Here is a 15,255-nt window from a genome sequence, read left to right as displayed (position 1 = left end):
GCTTAATATTAGTGAATTTGTGCTTGTTTTTTTTATTTTATTATTATTCTTTTTTCAAGAAGTCACTAAAAATTGCTGAAAATGAAGTGGCTAAATTTATGTCTTAAGAGTTTTGAGGACAATAAATTCAAATTTTGAATCCAGTGCATTTGTCATGATGAGATGGTCGTTTGGTTCTGAAATAACTTGCATTATGGTGTTGGAGGACTTTTTTTGAAAGGAACAAAAACAATGTTTTTGGCAGAACATAGAAAACTGGAACACAATTCCTTTCAAAGTGGTGTGTATGGATTCCCTACACTCTTAAACAAGTTTTTATATACAGTACTGTGCAAAAGTCTTAGGCATGTTAATATCCCCCCCAGAAAGGGTTCTTCAAGCATCTTGGAGACGTTCCCGCAGTTCTTCTGGATTTAGTCTGTCTCAGTTTTTTCTGTTTCTTCATGTAATCACAGACGGACTCGATGATGGTGAGATCAGATCATACCGGCTGTTGTCAGATTCCTTGTGCATACACAAATCTCACTGGATTATTACAATTAATGGCAAAAATAATGTTTGGAAATGTAAACTGAAAAAGCAAAAGATATAAATAACTGACTTAAAACCTTTTTGGGGGGGGGGGGGGGGGGGGTATTAACATGCCTAAGACTTTTGCACAGTACTGTATATGGTTACACATAAAATATCCATGTAATCCACCACAAGAGGTTTTACACACAAAGAAAAAATTGTTATTTTGAGAGCTGTTTACTGAAAGGTTGGTCTGGGAACCAAAACTTTTACTTCTATGACATCACTGCGAAAAAACCCTTTTGGAACCTTTTTTTTTTTTTTTTTTCAATAGTGTAGACTGTGTTCTTCCAAACTTCCAAAGCCAGGGGTTGCTTTTTCTTTTTTAGATCAGTTCACTTATTTTCTAGCAAAACCTGGCAACACCAGCAGCAATTATTAAACCAATATGTGTCAGAATAAATCCAAAACCAATGGTCCCATTTAGAAGAATAAGAGATAAATATAAACAAAAACTTACTGCACATTTAAACATCCAAATACTTTTGGGGGGCACTGAATAGTTTTCTTATTGATTTAGTTGATAGCTAGGCCTAATACAATTATGGTGAAAGAGCTCAAGTTGATCTTATTTTATCACCAGCAATGTGATCCAATTTTAATGTGGCACAAGAGAAGGAATGTAACTCAATAACATGTTATCATGCTGTCTTTGATCAATAGCACCATTGACCTGATAGCGAATGTACCAAAAGGGCAAAGTTTGAAAAGCTTCTTTTCTCTTGAAGAAAGAAGATGGGCATCGGGCCACCAAAACACTATGCACACTTAACAAGTTCACACTACGCCTGCGATCCTGCTGTCGGCCTCTGTTCTACTCATGGTAAGGTGCGTCTTTTAAACTCAAAGCAAATAAACCAACAACACTATGCTGATACATATGAGCTTGATATCATTTCCCACTGAAAAGTGAGTCATGTTTACCTGATCCAGAACCCTCCCCTTTATGATTCCCTCTACACTGATAAGAGAACAGCAAACACATAGACATTTGGCAAAATCTCAGCCTGTCTATCAGTCTAGCTCTGATGAGTCTTGGACATTAATTACTGTTTCCTCAGTAAATCAAAGCGCTCCACTTCAGTCCCGGATGCGGGCAACGTATGGCTGAACAACGATCTCTGGGAGACATCTATGCGATTCCAACATTTGAAGTCCATTTACAAGGAAGGGCAAAGTAATAGATCCAAGAGCACTATGATACGCTGAGGCTGAAGTGCTTACAAGCTCGGATGGACTCAAAAAGCCGCTGAGTGAAACGCTAGTGAGCTTTACAGTGTGCTGTTGATTCTCAGATACAGGCCGAATCCAGACTTTACCATGAAGATCTCTCGGACTTCACTCGACCTGAGCGTAACCGACTATGGAATAACCCTGGACCCTACATTCACCATGCTAGAGTTTGACGGTCTTCGTGTTCTCCCTGTACAAACAGGTACGTCTAACCTTTGGTCTGCTGACTCATTACCCAGTTATTGACGCAAAATAACAGCGTCATGAATTCTGAAGACAAGTCTTGTTCTATGCTTGGAGACCCTGTTGAAAAGGCCAGCTGGGCTATTAATGCTGGTTAGTGCTGGTGAACCAGCTTAACCATGTAAACCTGCATGGTCTTTCTAATGAATCAAGGAAGTCTAGCTGGTTTAGTTAGTTGGGCCCATGATAAAGCAAAGGAAATATCTTTAGAAAAGTCTTTAGAAATGTATTTTTTTGTATTGCTGTTGGTTTCATATGGTCTTGAAAAACCTTTGTACCAATTGTAATGTATTTTGAATTACATTTTTTCAAGGTAAAATGTATCTATTATAAATATCATGGATTATTAATGAATATCATATCAATAAAGCTTTTGGCCATCACATGACATTTTTTATACCTGAACTTATCTTGTCTTGACATGTTCAAAAGTTCAAATATTGTATTCATATTTTATTAAAAGGCGTATTGACCTTGACATACAGTCGTACTTCAAGGGTTCTCTCTAGGATTCATCATTTTATGCATGTATAATATAATTATTTTAATGAGGCATTTTCTTCATTATGAGCCCTGACAGACATTCATATAATTCAACATAAGTGCCCTGTCATTGACCTATCCTGGTGCACCATATCCCATTTTCGCGACCAGCTTCCAAAACACAATTTATCCTGTTGACCAGCAAAGTTGGCCTTTTCAGCAGGGGAGACTTGTTTGAATATGATTGATATTGCATTTGAGTTGCATATACACTACATGCACGGCTGACTTAAAACATAAACACAAAGATAAATGTTTAAAAGCGGTCTGTCAGCAGTTTGTATGCATGTCTGCTGCCAATGAACATGGAGAACTGTAATGCAAGCCAAGTAGAGCATGTGTTTAACCATTCTCATTTTTAAACGCTTCCATACTTGAGTGTTTAGGCCATTTGCTCACAGAGCAGGGCACTAAAAGTAACTTCACAATGACATTAGGTCCTATAGCATGAGATGCTGCTATTTCAATTACTATCTGGCCATAAGAGGACTTTTCAAAAGCCTGTACACACACCACTTCAACCTGTTCCTGCTTTCCATTATAATCTCATTTTCTATAATCATTAGAAGCGCTGCTGATTCAGATATACTGGATCCATCTTACCAAAGCACACATGCGTGGGTGCCAGAAGCGTTGCAGACTCTTAATATAATATAACTGGCCTTTGAACCCAGAGGCGTTCTGTATGTTAGAGGATATTACCTCTCTGAGTGGGTTTAAAGTGCAGGTTATTATTTGCATACATTAGGCTTTATTCCTGCATCGCCTAAGTGAAGATGTGACGTTCACTGGCTTGGGATGCAAACTGGTGGCAATCAAATACAGAGCCCGATTTAATGCAACACATGAGGGAATTGAATTAAATTTTAGCTAACACTGCGAAATTACCCAGGAAATAGATGTAGACGGAGTCTTTTCACTGACCCGTTTAATTAAATGGAGTTTCTCTTTCGCAAAGTAATAAGTACAGACACTCTGACTCGGAGCGGATGACCCACTGGGTTATTGGACACATTTCCTCAGCTGATTAAAAATTGCAATCATTTACATCAGGTGTCTGTACAAGGGGACTGCCAATTATCTCAATCTCAGTCTCAAATGTGGGGGAAAAAAAATTGCAATATTGTCAACTTCAACCAAAAATATAGTTATGAAGCTAAAGTTCAGATAAGTTCAGTGTTATTGTCACTATGAAAATCACACAGTTTTTATTTTTTATCTCTTCTCTGATTATGTGTTTATGAGATCCACCAATAGCAAACCACAAGCATCCAATCAATTTCCCATGGACCCACACATTTTTTCATGTTCGAGAAGCAATTTATCTCAGATATATGTCACAATACATTCAATACGCAAGACAATCGCAACTTTGGTTTCATCAACTTTAGGTAAAATTCAAATGAAATGTACATGTATTTGACTGTACATCAAAATAATGAATATTTCATTTGCATAAAAAAGAGGTTAAAGAGCCCTGCGTTACATGAAGAAATACACAGACAAGATTAATCTGTAAGCCTATAGATTTGCCTTTGAGTAAAGAGCTCTAGGTGATAATTACTGATAATACACAGACAAAACGGTCAAATTTAGACCACTGGATCCATTCAGTTTTCCACTTCACAGAAATTGCTACAGAAAGCCTCCAACAACCAGATACACTATTTAGCCATTTAGCTGATAGAAAATGTGTGCAAAAATATATTAAAGGGATAGTTTTCCCCAAAATGAAAATTCTGTCATTAATTACTCACCCTCATGTCGTTCCAAACCCGTTAGACTGATGTTCATCTTCGAAGCACAAATGAAGATCTATTTGATGAAATCTGAGAACTTTCTGTCCCTCCGTTGACAGCTGCGCAACTACCACTTCAAAAAGTTCATGAAGAGATCGTAAAACTAATCCATGTGAATGGAGTTCAGTCCACATTTTCTGAAGAAACTCAGTCGCTTACAATGAACAGCTTTAATTCAGATTTAATTTAAAAAAAATGTAACTTTTATTCACATATAAACATTGATCATCAGCGAACATAAGCAGAAGCTCAACTGAACCTGCTTGACGCGTGAGAACAAACCTCATTGGTTCTTGCTGAAGCTCAAACGTGCTGCGTAACACGAGAATAAACCTCATTGGTTCTCGCGTGTCAAGCGAACATGCTTGAGCTTCGTTTATGACAACTGATGTGTGACTTGATGAATGTTTATATGTAAATAAAAGCCAATCTGTTCATCATATAAAGCGATGGCATCTCTTCAGAAAATTTGGACTAAACTGCTCAATTCATATGGATTAGTTTTACGATCTCTTTATGAACTTTTTGAAGCATCAAAGTGGTAGTTGCGTAGCTGTCAATGGAGAGACAGAAAGATCTCAGATTTCATCAAAAAGATCTTCATTTGTGTTCCGAAGATGAACGAAAGTCTTACGGGTTTGAAAAGACATGAGGGTGAGTATGACAGAATTTTCATTTTTGGGTGAACTATCCCTATGAAAAAAAAAAGTTTCAATAAATAAAAGAAAAACTGTTTTCGACTATGATGATGATAAAAAATGAAAATTCAGCTTTACCATCACATTTTTCAATATATTAAAATAGAAAACAGTTATTTTAAATTGTTATAATATTTCACAATATTACTGTTTTTTTGTTGTTTTTTGTTTTTTTCTCAAACAAATGCAGCCTCGGTAAGCTTCAACTTCTTTCAAAAATGTACAGAACCCAAACTTTTGAACGGTACTTTATATGTAGTTAAGCTGATATTTCATCCATCAAAATCTGTTTTCTCCACTCTTTTTCCAACTAAGATCCACTAATACCAGGCCATGCACCTCCATCAGTTGCAGTGCCTGCGCCGCAGCAGAGCAGCATGAACCTCTGTGCTATCTGTGCAGACAGAGCTACAGGAAAACATTATGGTGCTTCCAGCTGTGATGGCTGCAAGGGCTTCTTTAGAAGGAGTGTGCGCAAGAACCATGCCTACACATGCAGGTGAGAATTCACCTTCAGATTCATAACTGTCCACTTTACACACTTACCATTCATTTTTCATTCATCTCTAAACCTGCTAGTGTGGTCTCTGTGAATTGATGTTATACAAAGCAGAAAGAGTAGTAACCGATAGAAGGGTTAGAAAATTCACTTTTGAGATGAATTAAGATTTCAGATACTGTTTGGTATCTGATACTTATTGAGAGCACAACGAAAGCCAGTGTGGATCACATAGACATTGGCTGTGAACCAGGCATTAACTGAATTTAAAGGGGTGGTTGAATATGATTTCACTTTTCTAACTCAAGTTAGTGTGTAATGTTGCTGTTTGAGCATAAACAACATCGGCAAAGTTACAACGGTCAAAGTTCAAAACAAAGGGAGAAATTTTATTTAAAAGAAATTGCTTTTTAAGGACTACAACAAACTGCTGGTAGGGACTACACAACATTCCTCCCGGGTTAGTGACATCATGAACCCTAAAATTTACATAAACCCCACCCCCGGGAACGCAATTTGTACATTATCAAGACAGAATATGCTAATCAATGACTAGAAGATAACTACACATAAGCTACATAAATTCACCAACTAACCATTCAGAAATGTTGTCTACATGTTGTCACTTCTTCTTGAGGCTCTCCATCTTTCTGACTTCGGTTTGAACATAAAAGGCTAAAAGTTTTAGAAATTTTCACTGCATGTCTGTGTGAGGTAAAAGGACACGAGCTGTTGTAGCTCCGCCCTCTGTGCTGGGAGCAGCAGCTCATTTGCATTTATAGAGACAGACACAAAAATGGTGTTTTTGCTCACCCTCAAAAAGGGACAACTTTAAGATGCTATATAAAAATATCTGTGGGGTATTTTGAGCTAAAACTTCACACACACACACTCTGGGGACATCAAATAGTTATTTTACATCTTGTGAAAAGGGCATTATACCACCCCTCTAAAGGTACACTATGGCCCTTTTTGCAGTAAAAAAAAATGCATGCATTTTGAAGAAGAGTGACTGTGCGGATGAATATGGTTATCCTACTGCTCATTATTATTAAATGTTTACAAGTCCTACTTTTAGATGGAAAGGATCTCAAGCTGACTAAGATGTTACTGTACCTTTAATAAACAACAAGGTACTTAAAAAATACCAGTAACCTAGAATCATAATGATATGGCCCTTCACAATGATGCTTTACAACAAACTCTGTTTGAGAAAATGTCGTACTAACCTGTTGAGTAATAGAAATGTCATCTCCGCGTCGCTTTTACAACATTTTAAATCCCTCAGTTCTCGCCGAGCCATTGTTGATTCTCGTTTTATTTCGAGCTCTGTCGCGTTCTCTCTTTGCCAGCAGACTCTCCCCTGTTCGGCGTTTGTTTAAAACGGGTGATTTCCCGAAGGTTTAAGAATTAGCGTGCTTCATGTAAACCTTTCTCGCCGGTTGTGACAACTATGCAACTCCCACACCATACAAGCCTCAAAGTAGCCTTGAGCAACTTCTTTCTGACGAGACACACACGACGCATGTAGGCCTACGCAATTTCCCCACGAAAACCATCCCGTCAGGTCGATAAAATAAACACTTATAATAGGCTTAGCATAGTGAATCAGAAAACCCGATTAAAAAAAATACTGATGATGTATTGACTCCTTATTTAAATGTTGTTAATTTTTAACAAAAATGTTACATGTTGTAGGCTACCTTTATAAAGAACAGAATTCATAATTTAACAAAGCAGAATTAAAATCAATCAATACAAATATTATTAGCATTTTCTCATTCACTAAATATAATTTACAATAATACAGATAGCATTTTTGTAGTATTTTCAGAAACATGGTATTATACATAATATATAGCCTACATTAAATTAATATTGAAATACAACCAATACAAATGGGGGTAACACTTAACACAATAAGGTTTCATTTGTTATTTTTTGTTAACTCCATTAGTTAATATGTAGCCTACTGAACAATCCTTCAACAACATATATTACTATTAGTTTATTTTAATTTAAACATGTGCTAATATATTTTTAATATGTAAAAAAAAAAAAAAAAAAAAAAACTGGCCCAGTTTCACAGACAGGGCTTAGATTAAGTTTCCAGGATTTAGGTCAATTTGGACATTTAATAATAATAATTATTATTATGTTTATTTTTTTAATACATTGCTCTCTGTTTAGCTCACAAATAAGACCTTGTTCTAACGTTACTGAAGTGTATATTATATACAATTTCTCTATATGCAATCCAACAGAAGTTGATGTCAGAGTTTATAACGCAAATGTTGACTGACACATATTGTCTATGTCTTATATTTAAAAAAAACACCATCAGAAGTTGTAAGAGCATGACCTGAAGTGTTTCATTGGATCTCTTCAAATGTGAGAATTATAGTAGCCTATGTATTTCTGTCTTTCTTTGTTTGAAGGTTCAGCAGGCAGTGTGTGGTGGACAAAGACAAAAGAAACCAGTGTCGATATTGCAGACTTCGAAAGTGTTTCAGAGCCGGCATGAGGAAAGAAGGTAAAAGTATGAGAAAAGTCAATTTCATTTTAGTTTATGATGCAGAGTTTAAAGGCTTTCTTCAAGGTCACAGATCTGGACTAGGCCTACATATAAACTAATTGAGTTTTTGGACTTATCCCAATACTTATGAATGTCTGCATACCTCTGTGAATTCAAGATATTGAACAATTGGGTGAGCTCAAACTATTACAATAAGGCAATTCCCAAAACCATCATATAAATTTTAATATACTGTCAAGGTGAAAAGCAAAGAAACAATATAAAAGTATCTGGGCCACTGATTAAAATCTTTAGAAAGGTATTGGTCTGCTCCATGCATGAGCCTAAGACATCTTGTTAAAGTTTCACAGTGATGGCTAATGTCCTTTGTCCTTTCCATTTATTGGAATAGAGAATGTACTGTCCGATGGATGAAGCTTCATCCATTTAAAAAAAGTAACACAGCTCCAGAGATACAGTAACGTTGAGTGATCTACCTGATGGTATCTGAAAAGATCTAATAAATTGTACTTACTACTCTTTTTGTTTTGGGCAGGGCTGTTCTTCAGATTAATACTGAAAAAAGGTATATAGTTAACTGTAGAAACACAATACCTGCCCTTGTAAAAAGTGCACTGTATCATAGTTTTAAAAAAGTAATTATTACAGAAATCACATGCTTTAAAATAATATATTTAAGTGCAATCTGAATGCAATGTTTTCATACACTCAATTGCATGTTAAGTGCAATAAAATGAAATGTATTCAATTATATTAAATGCGATTAAATAATATTAAATGCAAAGTTATTTTCCAGTGTTACACTGTGACAGTAACTGTGACAGAACTTTTAAATGAGCATTTGCTAAATTTTGACTATTTCTATTTAAAGTGCATGGTCTGGCTCCATTGTTATCTGTTTCCTATAAGGAAACACTGGTAAATTGCTATCATCATTTTTCACTGATCTTGGCTTGTGTCTCTTAGCTGTTCAGAATGAACGCGACCGTATCAGCTGTCGTAGAGAAGGCCAAGCCATGGGCACTCTCACCATTGATGTGCTGATGCAGGCAGAGGCTTTCACTCAGGTGAGCTTTCTGATCAACTTACTTTTTCATTTCATTTTCGTTTATTTGGTTTATCACTAACAAATATACAATAACAAATATTCAACTCATCATATACATAACTTTTGATTAAACCAAAGGGTATAGGCTGAAGCTCAAGGCTTATTAACGCCTATCCCTCTCAATGTTCACAAACAGTCAAACAGTGCTCAATTCTCTTCTTGCAAACACTTGAAACAACAAAGTCATAGAAATTGATTACCCAAAACTTATCTATATGAAAGTATCATCTTGTTTCTTAGGAGCCTTTTAAATCCACTTATTGTTTGTGTCAATTTAAGGTCTATATGCAAACAATTCCATAAATTCACTCCTCTTACAGAGATAGTTCTGAATCTAATATTTGTTCGTACCTTCAGTTTTTTAAACAAACATGTTCCTTTTAACTCATACTTACAATAACGTTTCTCAAACATACTCAAAATTTTATCAGGCAGCATGCTTTATACATTGTCAATGTAACCTTGTAATCCACTAAATCATAGAATTTTAAAATGTTTAATTTTAAAAATAAATCGTTTGTATGATCCCTATATTCTGATCTTATGATGATACGAAAAGCTCTCTTTTGTAAAATAAAAAGTGGTTGGGTGTATGTCTTGTACGTATTACCCCAAATCTCCAGACAATAAGTTAAATATGGAACAAATAATGATGAATATAACATAAATAATGCCTTCTTATTTAACAAATTCCCAATCTTATTTAATATCGCAACTGACTTTGAGAATTTAGATTTTACATAATCAATGTGCTTTTTCCACCCCAATTTAGAATCTAATATAACACCCAAAAATTGTATTTCATTAACTCTTTCTATTTCCTCCACCCCTATTCTTACTTTCACGTCTGTCACACTATTTTTACCCCAAATCATAAACTTTGTTTTACTCATATTCAGTGACAGCTTATTAATATCAAACCATTTCTTAACCCATTCCATCTCCCTTTCCAGATTTCTCACAATGTCTTTTAACTCTTTCCCAGAATAAAAAAAATTGGTATCATCCGCAAAAAGAATAGGCTTTAGAACACTTGAGACCCTACAGAGATCATTTAAATATAAAATAAACAATTTTGGTCCCAGGACCGAGCCTTGTGGAACCCCACAAAGAGTTTTCAGGGGACTTGACATAATTCCATCAACTGAAACAAATTGTGTTCTGTTATTTATATATGAACAAATCCAAGAATAAGCAACCCCTCTGACCCCATACTTAAACAGCTTCTTCAGGAGAATATCGTGATTGATAGTGTCAAATGCCTTTTTCAGGTCAATGAAGACACCCAGACTCACTCTCTTATCATCAATGGCCTTACTTAACTCATCCACTAGTTTCATTATTGCAAGTCCGGTCGACTGCTTGGCCTGAAATCCATACTGCTGCTCAGTCAAAATATTATATTTATTAATAAAACTATCCAACCTTTTAACAAAAAGTTTTTCCAATATTTTAGAAAACTGTGGAAGGAGTGATACAGGTCTATAATTTGATAAATCATTTTTTTATTACCTGCTTTAAACAAAGGTATGACCTTTGCTACCTTCATCTGGTCAGGGAATATTCCCGCCCTAAATGAAACATTACATATGTGTGTCAATGGTTTGATAATTTCTTCTATGGTTTCTTTCACTAAGGACATATCTATGTTATTGCAATCTTGTGATCTCTTGCTTTTATAGTTTAAAACCGTTCCCCTCACTTCAGATTCACTAACCTCACTTAGATACAAACTTTGCAGATTGTTTTCAATTAATTCATCCAATCCATTTTTCTCTTTTGGTTCAACAATATCCCTTGCGAGATTCGGTCCCACATTAACAAAAAAATCATTAAATTCTTCGGCCACATCTTGTTTCTTGTCTATGCACATATTATCTTTTATTATAAATTTAGGATATGCAGCTTCTTTAGATTTATTTCTTGTTAAACCATTTATGACTTTCCACATTCCTTTCATATTTTCTCTATTTTCAAAACATTCACATTTGTGAACAATATTAGTTCTTTCAAAACATACTTTAATACCTTATAATACCTATATGTATTGAATAAAATGATAAAACCTAACCACAATTTAAGTGAGACAACGATTAGGAGGCCTCAACAACATTTCAAAGTGACCCCATGACTTAAAATGGACAAAACAAGCTATAAAATTCTAAAAATCAAGATATTTCTTATTTGAATTCACTTCTCAACAAGTCTTGATGTAACATTGGTTAAAAAGAGTATGAACACTGAAGACCATTCATCTCCTAAAACATCTGGAAATCTGAAGTTTAATTATTTACATTTTTTTATAAATTTTAATTTACAGAAACGAGGAGTTTTCACAAATTAAAATAAGATTTGAAAACAAAACTAGAACTAGAGTGCCTGAGTTGAGGCAACTAGAGTCGAGTCAAAGGCCCTGTTTACACCTGGTATTAAGATGTGTTTTGGTCGATCGGATCACAAGTAGATGAAAAGACACATACCTGGTGTTTTAATCCGTCTCTTTTATTCACTTTCAACCACTTCTGTCCTGATTTCTTCGAGGGGAGGGTCTATGTGCGGGTATGGGCTTTTTCAGATCTTTCGATCTAATGGACGAAATAAGCTCACGTAATTTACATATGAACACGACCAGAGACAACAGAAAAACACACGGAGAGCCTGCTCTGGCAGCCGTAAGACCACACTGAATGCTGTGAGTGTGTGTTAGAAATCAGGAATGGTGAGAGAACATTGTGTTTGATACGTTTTCCATTTTCAAACCAAACCAGCAAAGTTTAAATCCCATCTGGCTAGAGCGCTTCCCATAAGGTTTATGCATTAGGTCAGTAGGCGGAGAGTAGACGGTCTTTTGTGGCTATTTAACACATTCGACCACATGTCTACACTACAAAAGCAATTCGGTTGAATGCGTTTTCCACTACCTCTGGAAGTGGTCGAAAGTGGACAAGCTCAAAACATTTTAGACCCCGTTTACACCTGTATTTAGAGTCGTCCACTTGTGATCCGACCAAAACGCATCTCAATACCAGGTGGAAACCGGGCCAAAAAGGTTGAGAACCACTTATTTACCTTCTAATTATACATTTTGCTTCTTGAGTTCAAACAATATTTTTCATTCTGTTCCAGTTTCAGCTTCAGTTTATGGTTTTATCCACTAACTGTACTTATTCTGCTGTCTACAGAACCCCTCCCAGAATCTCATGAGAGACATCAACAGCAAGAAGATCGCCTGCGTGGGTGATGTGTGTGAGTCCATGAAACAGCAGCTCCTCCTCCTAGTGGAGTGGGCCAAGCGTATCCCTGAATTCTGTGAGCTATCGGTGGATGACAGGGTAGGCCTGTTCCCAACTGTGTTTGTTTGATCATGAGCTATCACTTCTTGTATATGGCAGGCACCAAGTGTCTTGTATGTTGATGTGTGTGTGCAGGTGGCGCTGTTGAGGGCTCACTCTGCAGAGCACCTCATCTTAGGGGTGGCACGACGTTCACTTCCCTACAATGACATCATCCTGCTGGGTGAGTGAGTGAGTGTGTGTGTGTGTGTGTGTGTGTGTGTGTGTGTGTGTGTGTGTGTGTGTGTGTGTGTGTGTGTGTGTGTGTGTGTGTGTGTGTGTGTGTGTGTGTGTGTGTGTGTGTGTGTGTGTGTGTGTGTGTGTGTGTGTGTGTGTGTGTGTGTGTGTGTGTGTGTGTGTGTGTGTGTGTGTGTGTGTTTTTTAAGTGTTTTTTGCTAGTTTCAGCCCGATGCAGTTATCATTTGCACCCATCTGTGCACCCATTGATATGCTGGTCTGAAAACGAGGTGTGATCGGGCGCATTGTTGGCGCGTTGCTATTTTGAGGCAACTGAAATAGACTGCGCAGTTGACCAACAAAATCCTGGTCTAAAGTCAATGGCACAGTATTTTTTGGGGTATTTAAAGGGCACGTTAGTAATGTGCGCCTATAGGCGGGTCCACAACGCGCGTACACTCTGCTTATTACACACACAGGGAGGCATAGCAGCATATAAACATGCCAAATATTAAAAATAAAAGTATTACAATGTAAAAGATTAGTATTGTGTGCATAAAGATATGGTGGAATCCGGCTTGTCCCGTAGATGGTCTGCTGCACGAGCAGATCCATTTCCTCGCTAGAGAATCGTTCAGTTTTTCCACTTGCTTTCCGCCATGTAAATAGCGAATCCGACAAGGTGCGAGCGCAACTGGCCTTTAAAGGGAATTGGAGATGAGACTCTGATTGGTTTATTGAACGTTACACCCAAAACACACTCATTACTCATTAAGAGAATAGGGAAAACCCTTTTAGACCATTTTTCCCGTCGTTAAACTAGCAAAAGTGGATTTGGACACGCCCTAAGTGCACTTGCGCCGTGCGCTTTATACCATACGCTTAGATCGTTAAAATAGGGCCCTGTGTGTGTGTGTGTGTGTGTGTGTGTGTGTGGTCACTTGTAAATGTGCCATTCATATTGTGTATATTGGGAAAAGGGTTAGAAATAATTGATCAAGTTATAATCGGCACATTTTCAGTACCAGAGCTATTTCTGAAATATACATCTATGTGCTTTAATGACAGCATAGGAATATACATTTTTTAAAAGGTACAGAGCTCACAAGGTAATGCATTTGAATGACCCAAAAATGGCTACCTTGTACGTGAGCATGATTTGTCATTATACTGTGTTTGTACAGGAAACGACTTCATCATACCTTTTAGAGGCACCGAGCAGGAGATGTCCAAGGTAGCAGCTCGTATCTTGGAAGAGCTGGTGAGACCTCTGAAAGAGCTGAACATCACAGACACAGAATTTGTCTGTCTCAAAACCATTGTCTTCTTCGCCCCAGGTTAGTCAGGGATCATCGCTTTGTTCCCAGTCAAACACACTGTCTGTGCCAGGAGCTTCTGTGCTTGTTCCTGGCACTGATTTGTTGTACTGACATCTTTGGTTTCATGATGTTTTATGAGAATCTATTAATATCTGGGACATGCTGGTGTGGATTGTTGAGTTCTAGACTTTCCTGCCTGGAGGTCTGATTATAACAGTGGAGCCAGGTTGGTCAGTAAGAATTGCTTTGTTTAATTTACTTTGGTTTGAGCAGAGGTTGCCAATTTTTTATCTTCATGTGTTTAACATGAAAATCTAAAAATCTGAATTTTTAAAGTCACCCTGTAGTCAATCTTTTTACCCCTTAAAACTCATCTTTGATCACCAAAATTACATATTTAAGCGTTTTTTCCTTGAAAACAAAATTCCTTAGTGCCTTAAAATAGTTTGAATGTAAATCTACACCCTTGCCTCATTTAGCATACGCGGTTCTATGAATATGCAAATTTGCCCCGCCTCCACTCACACCAGCTCAGAGATCCACTCGTTGACGATCACAAGTTGATGTTATTGGTTAGAAGGTAGTTTGTGACGTCAGAAACACCATCGATTTCAAGGAGAAAATATTTAGCAATGGTGTTGACTTATGACTTTGCAATATTAAAAACACCATATAGGCATATAAACAACATTAAACAGGGGGACTTTAAAGATATACTGTATTACAGGTATTTTCTCTTCTTTTTCTGGTCACACTTTATATTAGGTGTCTTTATTCTGTACTTAAACTGTTTTTTTAGATACAGTGAACTTATTGTGTTCTTGTTGTATTGCAAAACACTTGTGCTGCTATTGAGGTGGGATACAGGTAAGGTTAGCGGTGGTATGGGTAGGTTTAAGAGAGGGTTATTGGGTAAGGGAAGGGTCAATAGTGTAATTATAGATTAACATAGATGTAATTATGTGCAGGTATTTTTAAATATAAGTACAATGTAAAAACATGTACACAATAAGTGCACTGTACCAAATGATTAATTTAATTGTTAGAACATAGTAGTTAAAGACACTTAATATAAAGTGGGGCCTGTTTTCCTTTCTCTACTCAAAAGTATTTTAAACAAAACACATTTTCTTAAAAAAATTTTTTTTATTAGGGTGTCTGTTTGCACTAAATGCAAATATCCAGCAAAGGCTAT

The 15,255-nt window shown here is 36.6% G+C and overlaps 1 protein-coding gene across 5 annotated transcripts in view; it reads left to right on the top strand.

Moving 5' to 3' along the window:
* The first annotated feature begins 636 nt into the window (after nucleotides 1–636).
* Nucleotides 637–15,255, top strand: part of hnf4b (hepatic nuclear factor 4, beta) — a 457,854-nt gene continuing 443,235 nt past the window's right edge. For 4 of the 5 annotated variants that reach the window (XR_014626700.1, XM_084403849.1, XM_084403847.1 and 1 more), the window contains exons 1-7: nucleotides 637–2,008; nucleotides 5,405–5,588; nucleotides 8,027–8,121; nucleotides 9,091–9,191; nucleotides 12,415–12,564; nucleotides 12,661–12,748; nucleotides 13,926–14,078. Coding sequence is in view for 4 of the 5 variants with exons in the window: in XM_084403849.1 (XP_084259975.1) it covers nucleotides 1,894–2,008; nucleotides 5,405–5,588; nucleotides 8,027–8,121; nucleotides 9,091–9,191; nucleotides 12,415–12,564; nucleotides 12,661–12,748; nucleotides 13,926–14,078 (886 nt within the window). In the remaining variant the exon portion in view is untranslated. The remainder of the gene's footprint in view (nucleotides 2,009–5,404; nucleotides 5,589–8,026; nucleotides 8,122–9,090; nucleotides 9,192–12,414; nucleotides 12,565–12,660; nucleotides 12,749–13,925; nucleotides 14,079–15,255) is intronic. The other variant, XM_084403846.1, reaches the window with a different exon arrangement.

The sequence above is a fragment of the Rutilus rutilus genome (assembly GCF_951802725.1).
Source record: "Rutilus rutilus genome assembly, chromosome: 3".
Lineage (NCBI taxonomy): Eukaryota > Metazoa > Chordata > Actinopteri > Cypriniformes > Leuciscidae > Rutilus > Rutilus rutilus.
Note: the sequence above shows the minus strand (reverse complement) of the source record. Positions and strands in the feature narration are given on the sequence as shown.